A 23794-nucleotide genomic window follows, 5' to 3' on the forward strand; every position below is an offset into this window, starting at 1 on the left:
TTATATCTACCATGCCAGGTGGAAAGAGACCTCGGAAACGCAGCCCAAGTAGGGAAATTGAGGCTTGGAGGACATAACTGACTTGTTTTTTGAGGAATCAGGGTTAAATGACTTGCCCAAGGTCACCCTGCTAGTAAATGTCTGGGGCTGAATTTGAACTCAGGTCCTCCTGACTCCAGGGCTGGTGTTCTATCCACCAAACCACCTAACTGCCCTGTAAACTAATTGTTTAAGGCTACACACTGAGTCAGCAGTAGGACTAGACTCCAGCTCTTTTAACAGGTCAGGGCTTTTTCCACTATATTAAGCCATTTCTGAATGGCTAGCTGTGAGAAATAATCTTATCACTTAATCCCTACCCAATACTCAGTCCTGAACCTGAAACGAATAGGAGGAGATCAAGGAATATCTTTCCACTTTCTAATGCTTTAAGAACAGCCCAGCATTTACTTAAGCTACAGGCCAGACATCTGAACAAAGGGTTCAGTGCAAGGGTTTTCTTCTGGGAATTCAGGGCTCCCAGCCTGTGCTTTGGAGAAAGAAGTGGGAGCTTGGGGCTGCAAAGGAAATCAGCTGCTTGGGTTGGCACATTAAGTGGGTAATGCCGACTCTGGCGAGGCTGGAAGCTCCCCTCCCTCAGCCATTGATAATCTGGTATACCATTCAGGTAGCCCACAATTACCACTTCACAGCATGTCAATTCCCCTACTCACTAAACCTGTGGTTTTATGGACTAGGGAGGGCTCTACCTCGTGCCAGGCCAGCCCCAGGAACCTGGCATATTTTCTCAGACGCCACTGACACAAGCCCAAGCTTATACCATGTGGGCACGTGCACACACTCCGTCTTCCTGCTAATCACACACAGGGTTTGTGGGTCTAGGCTCAGGGGCTATTATAAGAATCTTAAAACTAGATGGGACCTTAGAGATAATTTAGCCCAGGCATTCTTAACATGGGGTCCGTGAACGGATTTTTAGAGGGTCTGTGAACTTGGATGGGAAAAAAAATTGTATGCTTATTTTTACTAACTTAAATTAAGCATTTCCTTCAATTATGAATTTTTAAAAAAATTATTCTGAGATGGGGTCCATAGTTACATGCCAAATAGTTACATGATTGGCGGGAATTTGTTTTTCTTGATCATCCATGTTTTTAATAGGTTTTTCTTGCTTCCTCAATGGGAGATTCCCTCAAAGGGAAAAGGAGAGAATTTGGAGCTAAAAATAAAACAGGCTTTTAAAAAATTTCTTAAAAAGGGGTCCATGACCCCAAAAAGGTTAAGGATCTCTGATCTAGCCCAACCTTACTCCTAAAGTGGTTTGCTCAAGATCACAAGCTAGTTGGTGCCAGAGACAAGACCTGAACCCAGGTCACCTGGCCAGCCTTCTGATTTCCCTTTGAGCCTTTGGAAAATACAGGACTGCCACATTCAAGAAACCTTGGCTGGACTCCTGCTGCCCCAGTGTTCTGCCCGGAGAAGGGGAAGAGATAGTAGGATGCGGCCTTTGAGAGGCAGAGGAGCTCTGAAAGGCTGCACAAAGCCTCCATCCCTCAGGATGCCCCATCCTTTTACACGTCAAACAGGTAAAGAAGCAGCTGGCACCAGCCAGACACCAAGCAGAGGTTGGGTCTGGCAGCCACACTCAGCAGGAAGACCCGGGGGCCCACGAAGGGAAGAGGAGGAGGAAGCCTCTTCCAGACTCTCAGGCTGTAACTATTTTAATAACTTCCCTTTTCTCTCTCTCCCCCTTACTAGATTGTTTCAGGGCTTCCTCCCTCAGGGAGTCTGCAGCCAGCCCCAACGTCTTGGCTGGGGCCTGGCCCAATTTCAGAGCTTCTCACTCTCAACCCAAGCCCCAGAGGCTGAGATGGATCAAATCGCACGGAGGAGAGGCAGGAGGAAAATCACAGCAGTGACCGGGCTCCCGCAGCCCTGGCCAAAGGGCCACACGGCTGGCGTTCTGGATCTTGGAAAGATGTGCCCTCAGGGCTGCTGCTCTCCAAGAAGCATTTCCTGGGGTTCTCAGGGAGGAAGCAAGCGCCGGAGGGAAGAAGAAATTGGCAAGGGAAGCAGCGTGGATCTGGGGCACCAGTGTTGCTGTTTGCAAAGCTGGCACCCTGTCTTGAATTTTCCCATCCCTGCCTTCCCTCCCCCCAAACATCTGCTGCTACCGACAAGTTAGGCTTGTGCGCTCTGAAGGCCTTGAGCTGAATTAAGCATATGATGTGTTTAGCTCCAAAGGGCTCTGGTTTTTGCCAAAATTAAACACACACACACACACACACACACACACACACACACACACACACACACACACAGGGGAGGTGGGGGGAAGAAACTGCTAATGGATGACTTGAGAGGCCAAAGGTAACAGTACTTTCCATTAGTCCACCCAAACACCCTGGCACCTCAGGCTCCTCTCCCACCACCATAGGCCAAACTTGGCTGAATAGTTCCAGTTCTCCTCCCACCCTTATCCCCCTTCCTCAGAGTGTCCGTCAGGGTCAGCCCAGGAGCAATTTGGCAGTGGAAGTGGAGGTGAGGTGAGGGATGGGAGAACGGCTCACCCAATGCCTCACTGAGAAAGACCACTTCTCTGGAGGCCCTGCTGGGAGGCAAGATGAGGAAGGCATGGCCCTAGGAGAGGCACAGGGGGAAGGGAGGGTCAGCACACACAGTAAAATTAAAAGTCTGGGAGCAGGCATCCCTACCCTGTCAGGAGGAGTCCCCTCTGGGTAGGCTCTTGAGCTAAATTCTTTCCTCCGTTGATGGGCCAGTTCTAGAAAGAGAGGAAAAGAGAGAAGAGAGGAGGAGAGAGAAAAAAAAAGGGAGGGATAGAGGGGCAAAAGAGGAAGAGAAAAAGGGAGAAGAGGAGGGAGAAAAAAGGGAGGGAGAGAGGGGTAAAAGAAGAGGAGGGGAAAAAAAGGGGGGGTAAAAGAGGAGGAGGGAAAGAGAGAGGAGAGGAGGAGGGAAAAAAGGGAGGGAGAGGGGGTAAAAGAAGAGGAGGGAAACAGAGAGGAGAGAAGGAGGGAGAAAAAAGGGTGGGAGAGAGGGGTAAAAGAGAGAGAAAGGGGGAAGAGAAGGGAGAAGATAAGAGAGGAAGAGGAGAGGGAAAGGGAAGAAGGGTGGGGGAAAGAAAGAGAAAGGGAGAAAAAGAGGAAAAAAGAGGAGAGATATCCATAGCCACATAAAGAAGAAAGGAATGTCACAGCATATACAATTCTCTCCTCTTCCCCTCCTGTCCCATAAAGGTAGATGGACTGATCTAAAGCCACAAAACCCATACCTCGGGGTCTTACCCCCATTAGCCCTTCAAGTCTCTGGTTATAAAGCTGAACAGGAGCCCCTCCCCTCAAACCACCTCCCCCATGGGGCATGCCAGAGAGGTGGCTTCCCACTGCCCCCATTCTATTTCCCCAGTTTACCCACCATCGAAGCGAGCTGGGGGCTCTGCCACTTGCCAGCACTTAGGATCCTCTCCCAGAGCTTGAGGGGGACGTTGGAAATATGATAGGAGCAGGTGATGGCTGAGGAGTGGAGTGGGGCCAGGTACGGGGCTGGCACCGTGGGCCATCCAGGAGTCTGCAGGTCAATCACCACCAGCTCCTCTTCGACCAGCACCACCAGGGCACTGGGGTTGTCATACTCTGCAGTTTGGGAGGAGAGGCAGGGGTGAGATGCTGGGTACAAAGATGGGGGAGCTGGATGGGTTGAGTTGCAAGAAGAGGAGGGCTGTGGAAGGACCCAAGAGCTGGAAAAAGACAAAGTGCCTACCATCCTTGGCCTCCGTGTTGTACACGGTAAAGAAGTCGATCACCCGGGAGGTGAAGTCTAAAGTGACCAGCGTCTGTCCCTGCAGCACAGTCACACAGTGTCTGTCCCCGTAGCTGGCCCGAGGCATGCCCCCACTGAAGATGATAAAGTGGCTCCTGCAGACACAGAGAGGAGACGATGACAGTGATGGGAATAATAACCGAGAGTGAGATTATCTCATCCGAACCCCACAACATCTGTCTGAGGCGAGCACTATTATCCCCACTCCCAACATATAAAACTGAGGCTCAGAGAGATGAAGTAGCCTGCCTGTGGTCACAAATATATCACAGTAGGGCTCCAACCCAGGGCTTTCTGACTCCTAAACCCAGTCCATGGAACTACAGAATATCTGGGTCAAAGGGAACCAAAGATCACCTAATCTAGGGGTTCTGGACCTAGGGGGTCTTTCTTAAAAAACTGTACTCCAGTATAATTGGTTTCTTTTGTAATCACATATTAAAATACATTTCATGCATTCAAAAACATTCAGAGAAGGGGTGTATAGGTTTCACTGTTGTTTGGTTCTTTCAGTCACGTCTGACTCTTTGTTATCCCATTTGAGGTTTCCTGGGCAGAGATTCTGAAGTGGTTTTCCATTTCCTTCTCTACATCATTTTACAGATGAGGAAACTGAGGCAAACAGGGATAAGGGACTTGCCCTGGTCACAAGCTAATAAGTGTCTTGATTTGAATTCAGGTCTTTCTGACTCTGGGGCAAGCACTCTATCCACTGTGCCACCAGACTGCTAATGGGATTAACCTGATCCAGTGCAACTCCCTTCTTTGTACAGATGAGGAAACAGAGCCAGAGTTGAAGTAACTTGATTGAAGCGGCCTCCCTGAGCTGGAGTCCCAGGGAGCATTGTGGCTGTGAAAGCAGACAGCTGGGAAGCGCAGCTTCAGAGATGGACTGGGGCACAATAAGTCTTTCAGAGGTAAAGGGCAATGTGAGCCTGTGGTTTCTGCCCTTCATGGATGCTTTCAAATGCTACCTTTGGTAAAGATCCGGGACAGCCCTTCATTCCCATCCCTTACTCCCAGCTGAGAAGGAACGACCCACAAGAGGATGGAGAGGAAAGTGGAAGGCACAGAGGCCATTTGCCACTGCTGGGACAGGTGTCAAGGGCTGAGTGTTCACAGCCGTAGGCCAGCTCACGAGGACTGGTCAGGAAGCACTGGTTTGTATGGGGTTAGCTCAACCACCATGGGTTGACAGACAAGAACTCAGCTGGGACTGGGAGCGACAGGCAAGGAGAGTTAGCACATACAGTGCAGTGGATAGAGTACCCAGGCTTGGAATCAGGAAGACCTGAGTTCAAATCCAGCCTCAGACACTTACTAGCTATATGACCCTGGGCAAGTCAACCTAACCTTAGTTTGCCTCAGTTTCCTCATCTGTAAAATAGGGATCATAACAGCACCTAAACAGGGTCGTTGTGAAAATCAGATGAGATAATGTTTGTACTTAGTACTATATACGTGTTAGTTATTATTGTTAATAGTTGTAGTAGGATTAGCATATCAGATGAGTCTGATAGACTCATCCAGGACTTTAGATAATTAAATTTATGCCATTCCTTCCCTGAAACCCCAATCCAACCCTAGGTCTCCTATTGGCTCCTGGGAGTCAAAGCAGCTGTTAGGATCCCCCAAAGCTTTCCCCCTACAGAAGCATCCCCTGAACCTCCCACGGCTTCCACCTCTGTCCTTCCTTCTATCTGTCCCCCTTCAGCTGCCTGTCTTTTATACCATCGATCTGGAGCAGGGGTGGGGAACATGTGGCCTGGAGGCCACACGTGGCCTTCTAGGCCCTCAGGTGTGGCCTCTTTACTGAGTCCAGGTTTTACAGAACAAATCCTTTTATTGAGGGGATTTGTCCTGTGAAGTTTGGATTCAGTCAAAGGGCCGCACTTGAGGACCTAGAAGGCCACATGTGGCCTCCAGGCTGCAGATTCCCCACCCCTGGAGTGAGATGAAGAAAACAGCCCCACTGGAGGACAGGGAAAAGAGGTCTTCATGCCCCAAAGATCCCTCCAAGTTTGACCACCCGCCCCTGCCTTTCCTTAACTTTTCCACCCGGGATCACAACCTACCCAGACTCACAGGTGCGCCAAAGGATTTTGTTGATGGCTTTGCAGGGAAAGGGACCTGAAAGAAAGATTTTTGGACCCGTCAGCACCAATCATGACCATGCCCAGGAGTGCTGCTTACCTCTTGGCAAATGTTACGAAAATGGAGAGCCCAAATCAAGTGCTACTCCTGACCCCTGCCCCTTTCCCCCCACCCTAGCCCCCCGCCAGTCCACACTGATCTTTGCCCCCACCTCCAGCTTCACTATGTGATTAAGTACATAGATCCCCTGGTGTTTCCTGTTATTTTCTGTACTTGTTTCTTTCTCTTAACAAAACTACAAGCATCCCAAGGGCAGACGCCATCCCTTATAAATCTTGTATCCCTCATAGGGTCCAACACTACGAACCTCCTTGCTTCAACCTCCACATCACTGACAAAGTCAACCAGCCGATGCATCCTGACCATATCACTCCATTCTCTGCTTAATAATCTTCCACAGCCACGTTCTTGCCCCCCAAATAAAGTCCTTGGCCCAACATTCAAGGCCTGCCCTGCACGGGGCCCAACATCATTGTGGTTCAGTCATGTTCGACTTTTTGTGACTCCTTACAGGGCTTTCTTGGCAAAGACACTGGAATGGTTTGCCATTTCTTTCTCTGGTGGATTAGGTAAACAGAGGTTAAGTGACTTGCCCAGGGTCACATAGCCAGTGAGTGTCTGAGGCTGGATCTGAACTCGGGTCTTCTTGACTCCAGGCCTGGTGCTCCATCCACTGAGCCACTTAGCTGCCTCTAAACCTACCAATAATTCCTCTACATGTATTCAGAGATCCAGCCAGAATGGCCTGGTCCTTGCCTGCCTCTATCAACTCAAATTCTTCCTTTGGCCTATAACCTTTTCCCTAAGTCTTAACTTATCAAAATTCTACCCAGCTCAGGGCTTAACTGTGCTCCATCTTCCATTAACCCCCCTTTCACTGGAAGTGACCCTCCTTTTACCACTCATGTGGCACCCATCTTGTATCATTGTCATCTTTATCCATGCCTTAGCTCCCCTTCCACGCTATTCCAGTAAAGATACTGACCCTCAAATGGAAAAGTTCAGAAAATAAGAGCCACTGAAGGCCATATGAGAGGGGAGAGCTTAGAAGCAGGACCATAATAGACCACTGGGCACAATAATAAGAGCTGGTATTTAGATCGTACTTCTCAAGTTTGCAAAGGGACTCACTTATACTTGAGCATCTATGAGGCAACTAGGGGATGAAAGTAGAGAGAGTGCCAGGCCTGGAGTCAGGAAGACCTGAGTTCAGATTTGACTTCAGATCCTCAGTAGCTGTGTGACCCTGGACAAGTCACTTAACCTCTGTCTGCCTCAGTTTCTTTAACTAAATAATGGGGATAATAAGAGCACCTAGTTCCCAAGACTGTTGTGAGGAACAAATGAGGTAATATTTGTAAGATGTGCTTAATATAGTGGCTGGCAGAGAGCAGGCACTTAGTAAAACGCTTACTCCCTTCCCTCCTTCCCTATACCTGAACACTGCATTTGATACTCATCTGACCCTGGGCATAGGTATCGTGGGTTATAGAATTCCTATTTTGCAGATAAGAAAACTTATCTCTGAGACCTAAACTCAGAGAGATGTACCCTAAAACTCATCTTTTACAGGAAACTTTTCCCACCCTCTCATTTCTAATGCCTTCTCTCCATTAATTATTTCCCATTTATCCTATACATAGGTTGTCTGTGCATATGTGTTTGTTGTTTATCTCCTCCCGTTAGATTGTGAGCCCTTTGAGGGCCAGGACTGTTTCTCGCTTCTTTTTGTATCCCCAGCGCTAAGCACAGTGCCTGGCACATAGTAAGCACTTGATAAATATTTGTTGATTGGGTGGTTACACAGCTAGTGTTAAAGGTGGGATTTGAATCCAGATCTCTTCAGTACTCTTTCTATTATGTTAAATTGCCTCTCTAATTTCCTGGGATCCTCACTCACAGACAGAAGAATTAGAGAACTACACATAAGAAAACAACCCTGAATGTGGATTGGATAGAATGTGTGTCAAGGTAGTGTTCAACTGTGACTCCAGAGGACCAATGTGGAAAGCATGCCTCTCATCTTTCAGGAGAGAGGTGGTGGACCACAGGTGCAGAATGAGGCATACAGTTTTAGGCACAGTCAATGCTCATTTGTTTTGCTTGACTGCATTTATCTGTTAGAACTGAAAGTTTCATATTGGAGGGTTGAGGGTGAGAGGTGGGAAATAGGGATGGAGGGAAATGGCCTGGGTACAGAAGAGTCATATGGAAGTAAACATGATATAAAAAAAGGAAAATTACCACCAAAGATGGCAGACTTTGGTAACACATGTCCATCATTTAACAGAAAGGCAAATGCCAAAGCCAGGACCAGGGCCCAGGTTCCCTGAAACAATCTGAGGCTCTTTCCACAGTGTCCCTGCACTCAGGCAGCTGACTACCCTATCATATCTGATGGGCAATCATCTATGTTAGTCTAGAACAACTCCATAACAAGCCCGCACAGCCCAACTGCAGAGCCTGGGACCTGGCTGATTCTAGACAGGGAGAGATGACAAGGGAGAGGCTACAGATGAGCCTCAGTCCGGCTCCTCCAGGGGGTGACCAAGAGATACCCAAGGGGGTGTACGTGTGTGTGTGCGCACACTCATGTGGTTCAGTCTGCTCACCATAGGGGACGGTGGAGGTGGTGGGCTGGAGGGTCCAGGCACTGTCATCGCTCACTGACCAGATCATGTAGCTGCCATCACTGTGGGAGCTCACAATGATGCTACCACTGCGTTCCCATGCAAGACTCTCCAGCTGCTGCAGGAATGGAGAGAGAAGAGCTGGTCAACGTGGGGCAAGTGGAAGAGGGTGCTAGCGTGTTTTCACAGGATTAAATTTGACAGCAGGTAGAGAATCTATCTGGGCCAAAGGGATGGAAGGGCTCCTTCATGACCTCCCAGGCTGGTCTCTTTGTTCTTAGAATCACAGAGTCACAGATTTTGGAGCTGGAGAAGTACCTCAAGACAGCCCCTTGCCTTTAGGAAGTTAAGCTGTTATTGTGCCCATTTTACAGACCAGATGACCATAGACCAGAACAATTAAGTCATTTAGCTGGTAAACAGAAGGGATCTGAGTCATTCTCTGCCTGAAAATCACACAGAGTACCATAAGACCACCCTCCAGGGTAAACTACAGGGCTTAGGAACACCCCCAGCCCCCGACTGTCCCACTGGCACTGCAGGTAGTGAGAGGAGTCCTCCAGCATACCTGATTTCCCAAGAAAAGGTGGTCAATGTGCCTTGTGCTCTGGTCCCAGATGACGACCAGGCCCCGGCTATAGCCGATGAGAATCTTGGATGGGTCCTGAGGATGTTCCTGTAGGGATTCCACTGGCCCAAGGGCCTTCCCACACCTGTAATCATCAGGCACCCTACAAAGAGAAACATAACATAGTTAGACACGATATAGAACTTCCTGCACGGAATGGAATGAACCCCTAGGGCAAGCTTCTCCTTCCTCACTGTCCTTGCCATTGTTGCCGTTTCAGTCATGATCTCTTTTGGGGTCTTCTTGGCCAGGGTACTAGAATGGTTCGCCATTTCCTGCTCTAGCCCATTTTTACAGATGAGGAAACTGAGGCAAAAAGGGTTAAGTGACTTGCCCAAGGTCACACAACCTAGTAAGTGTCTAAGGCTGGATTTGAACTCGGGAAGATGAATCTTCCTGATTCTAAACCCAGTGCTCTGTCCACTGCACCACCTAGCTGCCTTACTGTCCTTGAGAAGCTCTGAAATGATTTCGGGGCAATCTTATCTGCAGAAGACAAGTGCTGACCTAGATGACCCCTGGGCATACCCCCAGCCTGCAAAGAAGAATATCGGGAGTGAGGATGGGATCCATTCTAAATCCTTCTAAATCTCTGGCTCAGACCCAAATTGGTACTTATCAGGATTATTATTCCTTTCCCATTTAAAAAAAAACACTTTATGCTTTTCAAAACCCATTCCTATCCACCATTTCCTAGAAATCTATTCTACAGCTAGAAGGAAACTTGAAGAAAATTGAGTCCAATCCCCTCATTTTATAGATGAAGAAAACTGCCCAAGGTCATACAGCAGTTTTAATGGCAGCACTGGAATTCAACCCCAACGCCGCTGACTCCAAATCTAGTATATTTACAGGGGTAGGGAATGTGCAGCCTCACTGGATCTTCAAAACACCCCTAACAAGGAGTGCAAAGAAGGGTTATGACATCCATCTGAGAGGAGGACACAGACCCCAGAGGCTGAAATGGGCCCCAAGCCACACAGCTGATTGGCAGCAGGGCCAGGATGAGAATCCAGTCTTTGGACTAAGCCCTTTCACTACGGTCTTACTTTAGGTAGGAGTGGATGCTCCTACCAGCAAAAGGCAGGCTTCTTCACTTCCAGCGCTAGATAGCGCTAGAGACTTGAGGGCTCCTTGCCCACTCGTGCCCCAAACAGCATAGCAGCTCCCCAAATGGGGCACCTAATGAGAACAAGAAAATTGCCTTCCTACATGAACAGATGGGAGGCTGTGGATAGGATGACATGTGGTCAGTAGGGCATCTATGAGCCCTTGGCTAGGTCTGAAGATGACGGGCCCCTTTGGGCCACTAGCCACTTCAGGCCTCGACTGTAACATATTCACCTTGGCTTATAAGAGCCAGCCTTCAAGGCAGAAAGAAATGGGTTCAAATCCCACTTCTTGACACATATAGGCTAAGTGACTCTTGGCAAATTATTTGATCTCTTACTACCACACACACAACTCCACACAGTTGCAGATCAGGTCAGATCTATAGTGGCTGAGGAACTTTTCTCACCTAGAAATCCCTATACCAATGAATGAAACTGCAGGACAAGTAAAATAATAATAACAAATCTAAATAAATAAATAAATATATCCATGCCATAGAGAGTGGAATTTTTTGGCATTAAAAATATATGTGCCATATTAAAACCTTGATAAGGTGAGCTGTGAATTAGTCCCATCATTCTGGAAAAGAGGCTAGAAAATAGTGACTAAAATGTCCATATGCCCTTGTGTAGAAGTTCGGATGCTAGGCACACATCAAAAGGAAGCTGATGAAATGAACCAAAATATTTATAGCATCGCCTTTTGCAGTATCAAAGAACTGAAAACAACTGAAAAGGGGGACAACCCACTGATAGGTAAGTTTGGGATGCCTGGATGCAATGGAATGTTACAGAAAAATGTGGGAAGACTTACATGGACAGATGCAGAGTGAAGCAAGCAGAACCAGGAAAACTATAGGTAATGACAACAGAAATGAAAAGAAACTGAAACTGAGTACTGTGAAATTATAATGATCAAGCTTCACCTCAAAGAAGAGGTATGAGGAGGCAATTCCCTCCCTTCTTTGCAGAGGTAGGGGAGACTAAGGGTATGGAACATCCCAAATAATGGCAAACTTGTTTTGATGTGTTGTTTAGTTCCTTTGAACTGTTTTTTCTCCTCCTCTTTTTTACTCTTTGTTCCAAAAGATAGCTCTCCAGAAAGAGATGGAGGAGGATACACTGGGAAATGTAGGTGACACAAAAATAAATAGCAAAAATTTATTTAAAAAAAAATACATGCACTTACAAACACAAAAGATGCGTGATTCTGTCAGCATGGGGAACTCTCCTCATTGATTCATATGGCAACCCATCTGGGACTGAAAAGATAAGTCCCAAGGAGGTACCCAAAGCACACGGAAGTTAATTGACTAGCCCAGAGTATATCGTGTCAGGGGTAGAATGGAACCCAAGTCCACAGTGCTTCTATTAATTTATAAAGCCACGTTAAAAAGTGCCCCTTACTGCACTCCTTCCATCCCTTTGTTAAACCCTAGGTAGCACAACCTTATTCATGAAGTCTGGTATCTATTTTTTAGCTTCTGTCCTGAATGTGTAATTGCCTATATAATAAAAACCACAGTGCATCCTGAAGATGTACCACTCAGATTTACACCAGCTCTAAGGGGTCTAAGGTAAGCCTTCAGTGACAGGAACGAGGCACTTACTCTACCAACTTTTTTTTATGCCACCCCAATCCTCCTCGTCATCTGCAGATTAAACATGTTTTCAAACCACTGAATTAAAATATTCTTTTTTCCTCTCAGCTTAAGGGATAGAGGTGTGTGGGTGGGGGGACATAAACACAAATGACAGAGTCTTCCTCCCCTCGACCCCTCCATTCAGCCCAAGAAGCTCCTCACCTCTGCAGGACCTCATCCTGGTAGAGGGTCTGGTCATCTAGCAGGGCAAGGCTGGTGGGATTCAGGAAGTAGATGCCACCTCCTTCCGTGCCCAAGCAGGCCATGTTGCAGGCTGACTTCAGCAAGATCACTGTCACCCGGGTGATGCTGGGAGGGGAGCTGTCCAGAGAATTGAAGGAAAAAGGCAGGTGAGCAGCCATGCCATTGTTAGAGACAGGATTTAAAGGAGGCTAGGAGAGGACCACCAGTCCGGAGAGGTCAGAAAGGCCCGCAAGCATTCAAGCTCAGCCAGAAGCCACAAATCCAACCCAGAAACTCCTATTCCACCACAGGGCAAAGAACTGCCAGTTACTACATCCTACCAGGAAAAGGTTCAGAGGGGATTCAGGAAAGGGTTCGGATGGGATTCAGACCTCACTATTATTATTATTATTATTTTTTTTTTTTATTATCTAACTATCAGGCAGTTCTCTCTGACTTGAAAGGGCTGGCTAGTTGTTAATTACTGTGTTGGAAACTGCAAGGGGCAGAGGAATTATGGGGAGGAGAGAGCAGCTCTGAGGTACATAATTATCACCTGAAATTACTCATTGCAATTAGTCATTAAGAATCTGTGTATAGTTTTATAAAAATAGTCTCGGAGGGAACAGGTTCCCCAGTCCCTCCTCCTTTGGCTTGATCAAAGGAAGAAGTTGGCACAGTGAAAAGGGCTGGATCCACAGTAAAGGACCTGGGTTCAAACTCTGGTTTTGCCTGGTATGATAAGCATGAACCTGAGCAAGTCACTTATAACTTCTCTGGGCCTCACTTTCCTTCATTATAAAATGAGGTGATTGGGTTGGATGGCCTTAAAGGTCCTTTCCAGCTCTAAATCTCTGCTCCTGTGATATATAAGGAGAATAAAGGAAGATAGAATAAGAAAAGGGGAAGTCTCTTCTGGGTTACACAGGAGGGGGACGGCAGAGCTTCAATGTCTATAAATAATGGATGATTGGGGAAGCCATGGACCACAGAGGTCCTTGGAGATGATGCTCCCATACTGCCTTTTTTTTTTTTTTTTGCATTTTGGTGAGACAAGTGGGGTTAAGTGACTTGCCCAGGGTCACACAGCTAGTAAGTATTAAGTGTCTGAGGCTGGATTAGAACTCACGTCCTCCTGACTCCAAGGCCAGAGCTCTATTCACTGCGACACCTAGCTTCCCCTTCCATAATGTCTTTAGCCAATAACAAAGATCAAAATATTTTAAAGTAATAACAACTCACAGGTATGGAGGCTTTTAAGGTTAACAAAGCATTTTTTTCTTCATAACTACCTTGAGGGGGAGGATTGCCATGCAGGCATGGGGGAGAATAGACGGTATTATGCCCATTTTGCTGATGAAACTGAGGCACAGAGAAATTAAGTAGCATCTAATTTACAAGGTGAGGAGCAAATGAATTAACGTATGTAATACACTTTGAAAACCTGAAAGCACCATGTAAATGCTAGCTATTATTAAGTGACATAGCCAAGGTTACAAAGTTACTAATGTGATTAGAATCCAGGTCTTTTGAGTTCAAATCCAGTATTCTTTCAACTGCACTACAGAGCCTCTTTCTAGAACTTCTTTCAGAGTGGGGGGAAAAAAAATCACATTTTTCTTCATGACTGACTCCTTTCTGCCTCATTTTTCTCAGGCTCATCCATTTGACAGAAAGCCTGGCCAGGGGGCTTAGAGACAAAGGGAGGGCTCCAGGAGACGGAAGCAATGGAAGGAGGGCCAACGAACCGGTTACACGTCTGACCAAGTGAGACTCAGCCACTCTAACGGACCACAGACGTCTGGATTTCTCCTCTAGTGCCTGCCTACAAGTCTCCTTTCCACTTCCCACACTGAACATGAGTTTCTCCTTGGCCTCAGCTAATCCTAGAGACCCCACTTTGAACCATACTGAAATGTTCATTTCCACACCATGGACTTTTACAAAGCAAAGAGTCAAAGAGAATAAATTCCCAAATGACGGAGGTAGTGAGATATGTTTTCTCTCTCTCTCTCTCTCTCTCTCTCTCTCTCTCTCTCTCTCTCTCACACACACACACACACACACACACACACACACACACACACACACACACTTGCTGCTACTATTACTTTCTACAGGAACCTCTTCCCCATTCCCCTCCCCAGCTTCTGGACCGCCACTTTGATCCTTAGGTGAAGTGTGCCCTGCCACCCAAAATACAGATGTGAAGTTCTTGCCATCATTTCAGGCTTTGGTAGCATCCATCCAGCTCTAACCTGATAGCCTATAGCTATTTCATTCCAGTATGTTACATGCCTGCAGGCCAAGGAAAGGGGACTCCTGGAGACCACAGCCCCTTGAACCCTCTATGTGCTAGGATACATACATGAAGGATCTGTGGTTTTGCTAGAACAGCGAAGGAACCATTCCATCAAGGCAATCACCTTAGTAGGTAAATCCTAGGGAGCTGTCTGAAGAAAAGAGAGATTAAATGACTTGCCTAAGGTAACAAAGCAAGTGAGGATCTGAATCCAGGTCTCCTAGACTCTAAACCTGGCACTCTACCCACCATGCCACACTCCCCCTAGGGGGTGTTTAATAATAAATATTTGAGGCTTGATGTATAGCCACGGACCCTCCCACTCAACTAGTATCATTTTCTCCCAGGGCCTATGCTGGGGTATAAGACCCAAGCACTGTTTCAGGTGAGGTCTTTCTCATCCATTGGTAAATAGTTTCTTAAATGGAATCCAAAAGCTGGTAGGGAGAGAGGGCCAAAATCTACACATCTTTCATGGTCCTATGGAGTACCTTAGCTCCTTAGTAGAGCCTAAAGCCCTAGCAGGATGAAGTAGGGCATTTGATGCCCTTCTAGCCTGCTGTCCCCTTCTATTATCAGCAGCAGGAGAAGAAGCCTTCCCTTCTAGCAAGAAAAGTCAGAAACTGGTCAGCAAGAGTGATATCGACCTCATGTGTCATCATTCATTTAGATGGCCCAGACAGCTTAGGGGGATGGGGGAGGGGAGAGTAGAAGCCCTTTCCTAGGAAAGGAACTCTGGTCTACCTAATAGACGATCTTTTTCTTTAGGCCTGTAAAGGGGGTGGGGGTGGGAAGGAAAGATTCAAGAAGAAAAGTCCTTTGAAAGGAGGAACTTTTTCATTGGCAAAAATCGTCATTCATGGAAAGAACCCACACAAATCCCTTCGACACTGAGGAAAGAGTGTGTCAAAGCTGTCTCAGATCCTCATAGGAAGGCTGATGAAAGGAATTTGCATTTCTTGCTTTGGGATGAAAGCAAGATGGGAAGCTTTTGGAATGGACCTAGTAGTAACTGGAATTCAGACTATTTCCCCTCCCAGAGAGGGGCTGCCAGGATCTCCACTCCATGATCTATCTCTGGGAAGAGCTCTTTGACACATGCCAGGGTCCTGACCAGGGAACAGAGTGGAAGGTGGGTCTTCAAACCATATATCCATCACTCTGACCTTCAATGGATCCCTGTTCCCCAGCCCAGCTAATCTAAACTTCATGTCCTAGTTTTCAAGGCCCTTTACATTCTGGCCTCATACTATAGGTTTATATAAAGGGGTATGCTGGAGTCAGATCAGACTAGCTCTCCTATAAGCACCATACCTTGGAAATCAGCAAATGCTACAAATTAGCGCTCGTTTTGTTGACTGCCTAGACTTAAGAGAGTGTTAATAATAATAGATTAAACTTAAAAGTGTGTTGTGCATACATTTTTTTTCTTGGAGGGACAGTTATTAAACATTTACCAGCACAACCTTGTCTATATCTATTTATTAACCTTATATTTATGCTGTATATCTGTGTGTGTATATGTGTGTGTGTGTGTGTGTGTGTGTGTGTGTGTGTGTGTATATTTATTTTTTTATATATGCTTGTTGTCCCTTCCATTAGAATGTAAGCTTAGTAGGGATTACTTCATTCTTGTATCTCTGGCATCTAGCATCCCTGGTACATAGTAGGTACTTTAAAAACACGTTGATTGGGTGCTTGACTATTCCAGACTATTCCCCACTATTTTCTGACTCACACACTCTCTCTCTCTCTCACACACACACACACACACCTCTCCACTTTAGTCTAGGAAGTATCTTCACTGGGCACACACACACCATATTCATTCCTATCACTCTGCCTTCACTTTCACAGTCTCTCTCCTCCCTACCTGAATGCCCATATTATCCTTTTCTCCGCCAACCCAAATTCTACCCATCCTTCAAAGTGCCAGCATACACCCCATCCCCTCTGGGAAGCTTCCCTGACTATCTTGGCCTTCACTGATCTCCTAGCACATTTATTGTCCAACATCTCACATTGAACATAACTCTGGCATTTCCTACTACCATCTTGTACTGCTCGCTTTTGTGTTAGGCATTTGTCCCATATCTTCTACTAGATTCTGTGATCCTTGTGGGTAGGGGCTATGTCCTGTCCACTTTTATATTCCCTGCACAAAGCCCTGGCCAATGTTTCTCAATAACATTATTTTTTGTTAACTACCAAAGGCATCCTACTGCAACATTGTCTAACCTATTAGTCACTTATTACATTGTTCCTACATGATATTTTCTCAGAAACCATTAATGAATTGGGGGGAGACAGGGGCTAAAGCCCTAAAGACAACAGATGAATATCTGCTGAACGACTAGAGGCCAGGGGGCAATACATGCTTTGCAACCACTGCTCCATGCAGCTGGCTTAGGGACTTCATCCCCCCCAAGAGAGGAGAGGCAGGAAATGAGAATGTATTCAGAAAGGCTTTGGACTCGCTGATGAGTGCCAGAGCCAGGCATGGTTACTGAGAGAAGCTGAGATATACCAGCCCTTTGAAACTAAGGTTAAGAAGCATACTTGAAACTCTCTCCATTCATAGCTCATCCCCTGATGGCCTCTGTTGGCATCAGAAGCCTGGGTGGGGCAGACCACTGGTCTCACCTAGTTTTAGAAGGCCTTGTGTTCCTAGAAATGATTCTGGGGAGCGAATGACCCAGAGGCAGGCATGGGTGGTAGTGGCTGAGCACAAACTTAATAGAGCTCATTGACTGCCTCATAATGACATATGAAGACAGACACATAGGGCAGAACACTGAAAAAGGGGCCACTCCCAACCCCACCCTTGATCTTCACCCTCATAGACATATCTCTATGTAGTAGTTCTAAGACTCAGATCCAGGTAACTGGTACAGATAAAAAGCCTTAGTCCCTGATCCAATCCAACTTTCTTGAGCAAGCCTAAATATTACTTGGTCCCATCACCAGAGGAAGGACAGCAAGTGGCTGATGGCCCCCTTGGGATGCCCTAAAGCAAAGCCATTTCCCTGCACACGCTTCCGGTACACTTGTATCTGGGCCCCAAACCATCTCTCTTCTTCTCCCTCCTGTTTGGTGTTCTACAACATACTCCCTACGGTCCCTTCCCTTTCTTCATTCCTGGGCCTCCAGCAGCCAGAGTGGGGAAGCAGAGGACAGGAAGCTGAAACAAATCCTCTGCTAATATCCTGACAGGGATAATACAAATCCAGGAAAGGATGGTCCCTATTATTAGCCTGGGTGCTGCTGTCATCAATCAGAAATAGTTCCACTTTCTATTCAGACTTAGCTAGAAACTTAATATTTTCTTCTTGTTTCCAATTTAAAAAAGTTTTTCAATTAACAAGCATTTATCTTCTTTCTCTCCCACATCTTCCCCTCTCTACTAAGAGAAAAGCAAAACCCTTGTAACAAATATGCATAATCATGCAAAATAAAGTCCTACACTGGTCATGTCCAAAAGCACATATCTCATTCTACATCTTTAGTCCATTTCCTCTCTGTTAGGGAGGGCGCACCACCATGGAGGAACAGCATCATGTAGGAAGTCTAAAGCAAAGACTGAAGCATCCAACCAAGGCATTAGGGTGCCCCAGAACTCCACCATTCTCCTTACTGAATGCAGGCTCCTCATTAACTGAGGTCCAGACAAGGGGACTGTGGCCTCCTTGTTGGAAATTACTTAGTCACTTGGGGTCTAAGAGTTCATCAAAACCCTCTATCCCAACCTTTTCTACCAGTGTATGATCAAGCTAAGGCCAGGCCTAGGGCAATTTCCCCTGCTCTAAGCCAGAAGGGGTTTTCGTCCTAAGTTCAGGATTCAGAATATGCATGGGAGTCAGGGATATGCCACTGTGGGAGATCAGAAACTTCAGATTCTCTCCTGCCTACAGCATCTGGGTGAGCTGTCCCTGCAGGCTGCCCAGCTGGGTGGATCAGACAGGGAGCTCACAGTATCAACATTCCCCCCTCCCTTTCACCTGCCAGTCATGCCACCCACTGCTCACTCTCCACCTTGCCCCACTTTACCAAAAAAAAAAAAAAGAAAGCAAACTGAGATGTTGGTGGAGGCAAGACAGCGGCTACCCACGAGCAGGCTGCTCATCTTGCACCATAGAAGCTGTTTCCCAGGCAACCAAGCTGGCGGCAGCATCCATGGGTTTAACTTGAGACAGAAAGGCTGCCCTTGGACTAAAGCTTCAGGGTAAGGGGGGCAGCTGGGAGTGGACTATGTTGAGGGTGGGCACAGGACACAGAATTTGAACTTGAACCCAGAGAAAAACGCAAAGGAGCGGAGAATTCTGAATACCTCTAGTCCCAAAGGGCAGAACACCCTATCGTTTTGACCTGAGTTTGAAAGAAATGAAGGTCCTATTCTGACCCTGATGCCCAGGCAAACCCCACAGGAGTAATTCGTCTCAAGGTGGACCTGAATTTTAAGGGTTGGGGTTAAGGGACACATTGGAGCGGAGAAACACCTGGGGATAGCATGAGCCATAGAACAGAGAAAGGGTCCCCTCACCATCAGTCTCAAGGGCTCCCCAAGGGGGCCAGGGCTGGTTTTTTACCTAAAATGAGGGCACCCAGTTTGTTCCATGGACCTCAAGCTGGGAGAAGAGGAAGATCTAACTTAAGAGTCTATTAACAGAGCTGGTCCCAAAGGCTACAAAGCCAGAAGGAAAAGTGTTTGTTTCTTGTTCCTCTGGGCAAGTAGTGTTTTGGAGATAGGGACAGAGGGTTTCAGGAGAAATCTCTCCTGAGAAGTTTCAGACCTCCATGTCCTGTTTTGCAGCCTTTAAAAGAAAACAACACCTCCGAAATCCCACCCAAATAGGGGCACCTGGCTAGCTTTAATTACAACTGGCCTAGTCATCCACGCTTGGTCTGGTCTTCCTAATGTGTTTGATGGTACTTCGGATGCATTCCCTAAAGGCTGACCCACCTATCTATAACATGGCCGAGAAATTTAGCTCCCATTCCCCACTCCAAACGAGAGAGAGAGAGAGAGAGAGAGAGAGAGAGAGAGAGAGAGAGAGAGAGAGAGAGAGAGAGAGAGAGAGAGAGAGAGAGAGAGAGAGAGAGAGAAGAGAGAGAGAGAGAAGAGAGAGAGAGAGAGAGAGAGAAGAGGAGAGACAATGGCAGGGAAGGTTGCATTGAGTACTTAGCACTGTCAAACCCTGGGCGGCCCGGCAGGAGGAAGCTGTGGGTCTCCTCCAAGTGGGAGTAGCCATCCTTCTGAAAGATCCCCCAAAGGTGGAGGGTGTTGTCGTCTAGCAAAGTGAGGAGTTGGCCCTAGGGAGATAGAAGGGAGAGCTTTCAGGGGCTTGCTGAACAAAAGGGGTTTACCTACAGGAAGCCACGGCTAAGGGATGGACATTCCCGCCAATGGGCCCATCTGTCTCCAAGAAAGGGTTCCCAGACTCAGGGTTCCATTGGAATAGCCAGGAAGAGCAAAGGAGATAGAGAGGTGGGAAATAAGGCTTACCTGGCCAGGCAAAAAGTGCATCTGTGTGACTGTAGCCGTCTCCTTATGTAAACCTGTGAACTCCACGCCAGGGGCCCCATATCTTCAGAGGGCAGGGTCAAGGACAAAATAACAGCAGGCAAGGAAGGAGACCTTGGTACAAATCTACCTATAACTCTTTACCCCCCTCAATGCTAACTTCACACTTGTTTTTCAGTGAGTGCTAAGCAGTGGAATGTCTAGAGTACTGAGCATTTGGGGGATATCTATGAAAACCCATTTTACAAATGGGAAAAAACAGAGAAAAGGAAAGCACTCTCTCTCCTTCCTTGGGCCCCAAGTCAGTGTCCCTTCTTTCCACATTTGCAACCACAAAGAGCCAAATGTTTCCTAGCTTTAGGGACACCTTCCATCTACAGGAATACTGCTCAGGCTTCAAGGCCCAGCTGGCGTCACCTCCAGGAACAGGATGTCTTCCCCAGCTAATCTGGCTCACATCCATCTCTCCTTCTTATAATTTATCCTGTACACGGCATTATTCCTTACACAGGTGATCTCACACTTTAGCCTTTCGTCCTCTCTCATTTTATGGAAGTCTCATCCCCCGCCCCAAACCAGTTGTTCCAGGGGGGCAGGGACCACATTTTCTACTTCATTATCTGAACCCTGTCCTCCTAGCACTTGACAAAGGACTGGAAACTGAAAAGGTGCACAGAATAGACTCGCCAACTTGACTCCCCAACAGTCAGTAGCTAGGGAATGGGATGCATTGGGGGCTACATCTGTAAGACCTAAATTTGGGTCTACTCTTCCTTCTCCAAAGGACTCCCCACCCCACTCCAACAGAGGTTTCAGGAGAAGGGATGATAAGGATTGTTATGCCAAATTTGATAGTACTCAGCTCTCCTTGGGAATGTGCAAAGGTTGGGAAGGAAGCCAGAATCCTGGGCTCTCTCTCAACTGCTGGCCCACGGTTATGTTACTGGCTAGTGGCAGACAGAGCACTAGAGCCTTTGTCTCTCAATTCCCCCAACCAATTCTCTCCCTATTGTACCAAAGGCTAGGAGTCACTTCAGTCCTGCACCCCAGCTCCCCAGTTCCCACCCTTTCTGAAGCTAGAAAATCCTTGCACTAATAGCCCTGGGTGTCCTCTCTGGTGTCAGTTCTGTGCTGTGCCCTGTTCCCATTTCTTATATCCATAACAAAGAATGCAGAGCTCAGAGAGGGAAATTTCCATCAACTGCAAAATACTTATTCTTTAATCAGCTCTACTTCTGACTGGAAATGAGGATCAGGGGAAGAAACTGGTTAGCATTAGTAGGAGCCAGCAGCCTCTTGTGCTGTGTGCATATGTGTTTCAAAGAGGGAGTGGGGACTGGGGAATTAGAACATAAGAGAAATACTTAAAGTCAGAGCCAACATTGGGCATCTAGGCTGGCTTGAAGCCCTGAAGAGACAGCAACTCAGATCAGCTCAGGCTCAGCCTTCATTCCTATAACTCAGCTCCCCATACTCTATGTATCTTTCAGGGCCTACGTCCAGGCTTACCTCTTCCATTAACATTTCCCAGACTGAGGAAGCAAGGTGGCTCAGTAGATAGAGCTCTGGTCTTGGAGTCAGGAGGACCTGAGTTCAAATGTGACTTCAGACACCTAACACCTTCTAGCTGTGTGACCCTGAGCAAGTCACTTAACCTGGACTGACTCACCAAAAAGCAAAATAAATAAATAAATAAATAAATAGATTTCCCAGACTGCTCCAGAACCTCAGGGGATTGATCTTTCCCCTCTCTGCACTCCCTTAGGACTTATGAATCCTAGGCATTCTAAAGTCATAGACTATCTGAGCTGAAAGGAACCCCACAGGCCATTTATTCCCATTTCTTCATCTTACAGATAAAGAAACTGAGGCCCACAGAGGTGTATTCAGGGTTGGACAAGCACCAGTCACCAGGTTAATAACAGAACCTAGCAATTTCATTGTGACAGAACTTCTGACACAAGCTTAGCAAAAACTAGAGAAATATACTTTGTTCTACCTGCTTGTGGGGCATTCTCATATTCCTATCACCAGAACTTGAAAAGAAAAAATTCACAGCGCCACACTCAACATGAGAACTGGTTAGAGGTTCCTAGGGCTTTTCAGCTGACACTGTAGAGGGGAAAAGACATGCTGGTCAGTCTTAATTCCGCTTACTCAGTACAGAATCCAGAAAGAGACTCAGCTCAGTGACTCCAATTTAGATCTTGCCCCTAGATCGGGAACCAATGCCCTATGACCACATATTGTCTTTCCCCCCAACTTTCATGTGCTCCATCCCAACTCAGTTAGAAAATCAACATATCTGTTTACCTCTTAGATCCAAAGTAAATTGGTGGAAACATGGGGTGGGTGAGCTCACAGTCATCTACTGAATTAGTAGCAGAGGCAACTCTCTAAGATTATAGATTACATACAAGTGGCCAATCTGCATTACTTGAGAGAGTGTCCACACGGAGAGTACTCTAGATGAAATCATAGGTTTGGTCCTCCTCATCTCCCTCCCCACCTCTCTACTCCCCACTCCAGACGAGAAAGAATCCAGGCTCTGAGAAGTTAAAGGACTTGTCCTCTGTCGATTATGTCTGAATTTTTCCTACCTATAGCTTATTTGTATACAGTTGTTCATATGTTGTCTCCCCCATTAGCTCCTTGAAAGCAGAGACTGCCTTTTGCCTATTTTTGTATCTCCAGCACTTAGCACGGTGCCTGGTGCATAGCAGGTACTGAATAATATTAAGTTTAGTGACTGACACAACTTGCAAATATTTGAGATGAGACTCAAACCTAGCGTTCCTGACTTACAAGTTCTGTGTTCTATCCACTAAGTTGTGCTTCCTTTTACATTTCCCTCCAGCTCCTTCTTTACGTATCTTCCCAACTAGACTGTGAGCTGCTTTTTCTTTCTTTTTCTTTTTTTTTTTTGGCTTGGGGCTAAGTGACTTGCCCAAGGTCATACTGCTAGTAAGCGTTATGCATCTAAGGCCAGATCTGAACTCAGGTCCTCCTGACTCCAGGGCCGGTGCTCTATCCACTGCACCACCTAGCTGCCCCAGACTGTGAGTTTCTTGAGAGCAGGGACTGAATCCTGTCTAGTCTCAGCACCCTCCACAGTGTGGTACAAATAACTGGTGCCCAGTGAACGTCTGTTGACTGGCAGATGGATGATTCCCAGGCAGAAGAGGACAGGATACACCACAATCCAAGCAGTGAAGATATCCCAACTGTTAGATGTTAGCTCTCTCTCCTTATGGATACCACCTTTGATCTTGGTTTCAATAGCTGTTCATACGTTGTCTCCCTCATTAGATTACAAGCTCCTTGAGGGCAGAGACTGTTTTCCTTTTCTTTGTGTGCTTTGTGCTTAGCACATAGTAGATGCTTGTTGACTTGATGAGCTATCTATCCTCTCCCCTACTTTCCCTCTTCTCACTTGCTCCAAGCCTCTAACCCAAAATAGTCTTTCCACCAGAGCAGTGTTGTCATCTCCCTAAATAAAACTTTACCCCCTTCATCTTGTCTGGCAAAACAAAGCTCCTCCCTTTACTTTGGTTGGTACTGCCTCCCTATCCAGAATTAACTTCTCCACACCGTTACCTCATTCACAACCTGTCACCTCTCTCGATTTACCCTTTCGTTTCTACATACCCATTTATTTTACATTTTAAGTTGTGTCTCTTGACTCAAAAGCACTATACCAAGGAGGCAGGGGAGTTCAGGGGAGGCTGGATCGGGGAGGAGTCTGGACATACCAATTCATGTTTGGCTTTGGGTAAGTCACTTC

The 23794-nt window shown here is 46.7% G+C and overlaps 1 protein-coding gene across 1 annotated transcript in view; it reads right to left on the minus strand.

The window, feature by feature from the left end:
- LLGL1 (LLGL scribble cell polarity complex component 1) overlaps positions 1 to 23794 on the minus strand; it is a 100232-nt gene that overhangs the window by 33495 nt on the left and 42943 nt on the right. The window contains 9 exon segments of the mRNA XM_020967402.2: positions 2715 to 2782; positions 3433 to 3650; positions 3778 to 3932; positions 5913 to 5967; positions 8604 to 8739; positions 9190 to 9352; positions 12167 to 12325; positions 19684 to 19799; positions 19993 to 20074. Coding sequence (XP_020823061.1) covers positions 2715 to 2782; positions 3433 to 3650; positions 3778 to 3932; positions 5913 to 5967; positions 8604 to 8739; positions 9190 to 9352; positions 12167 to 12325; positions 19684 to 19799; positions 19993 to 20074 — 1152 coding nt within the window.

Source organism: Phascolarctos cinereus, unplaced genomic scaffold (assembly GCF_003287225.1).
Source record: "Phascolarctos cinereus isolate Bilbo 61053 unplaced genomic scaffold, phaCin_HiC Scaffold_4;HRSCAF=312, whole genome shotgun sequence".
Taxonomy (NCBI): Eukaryota; Metazoa; Chordata; class Mammalia; order Diprotodontia; family Phascolarctidae; genus Phascolarctos; species Phascolarctos cinereus.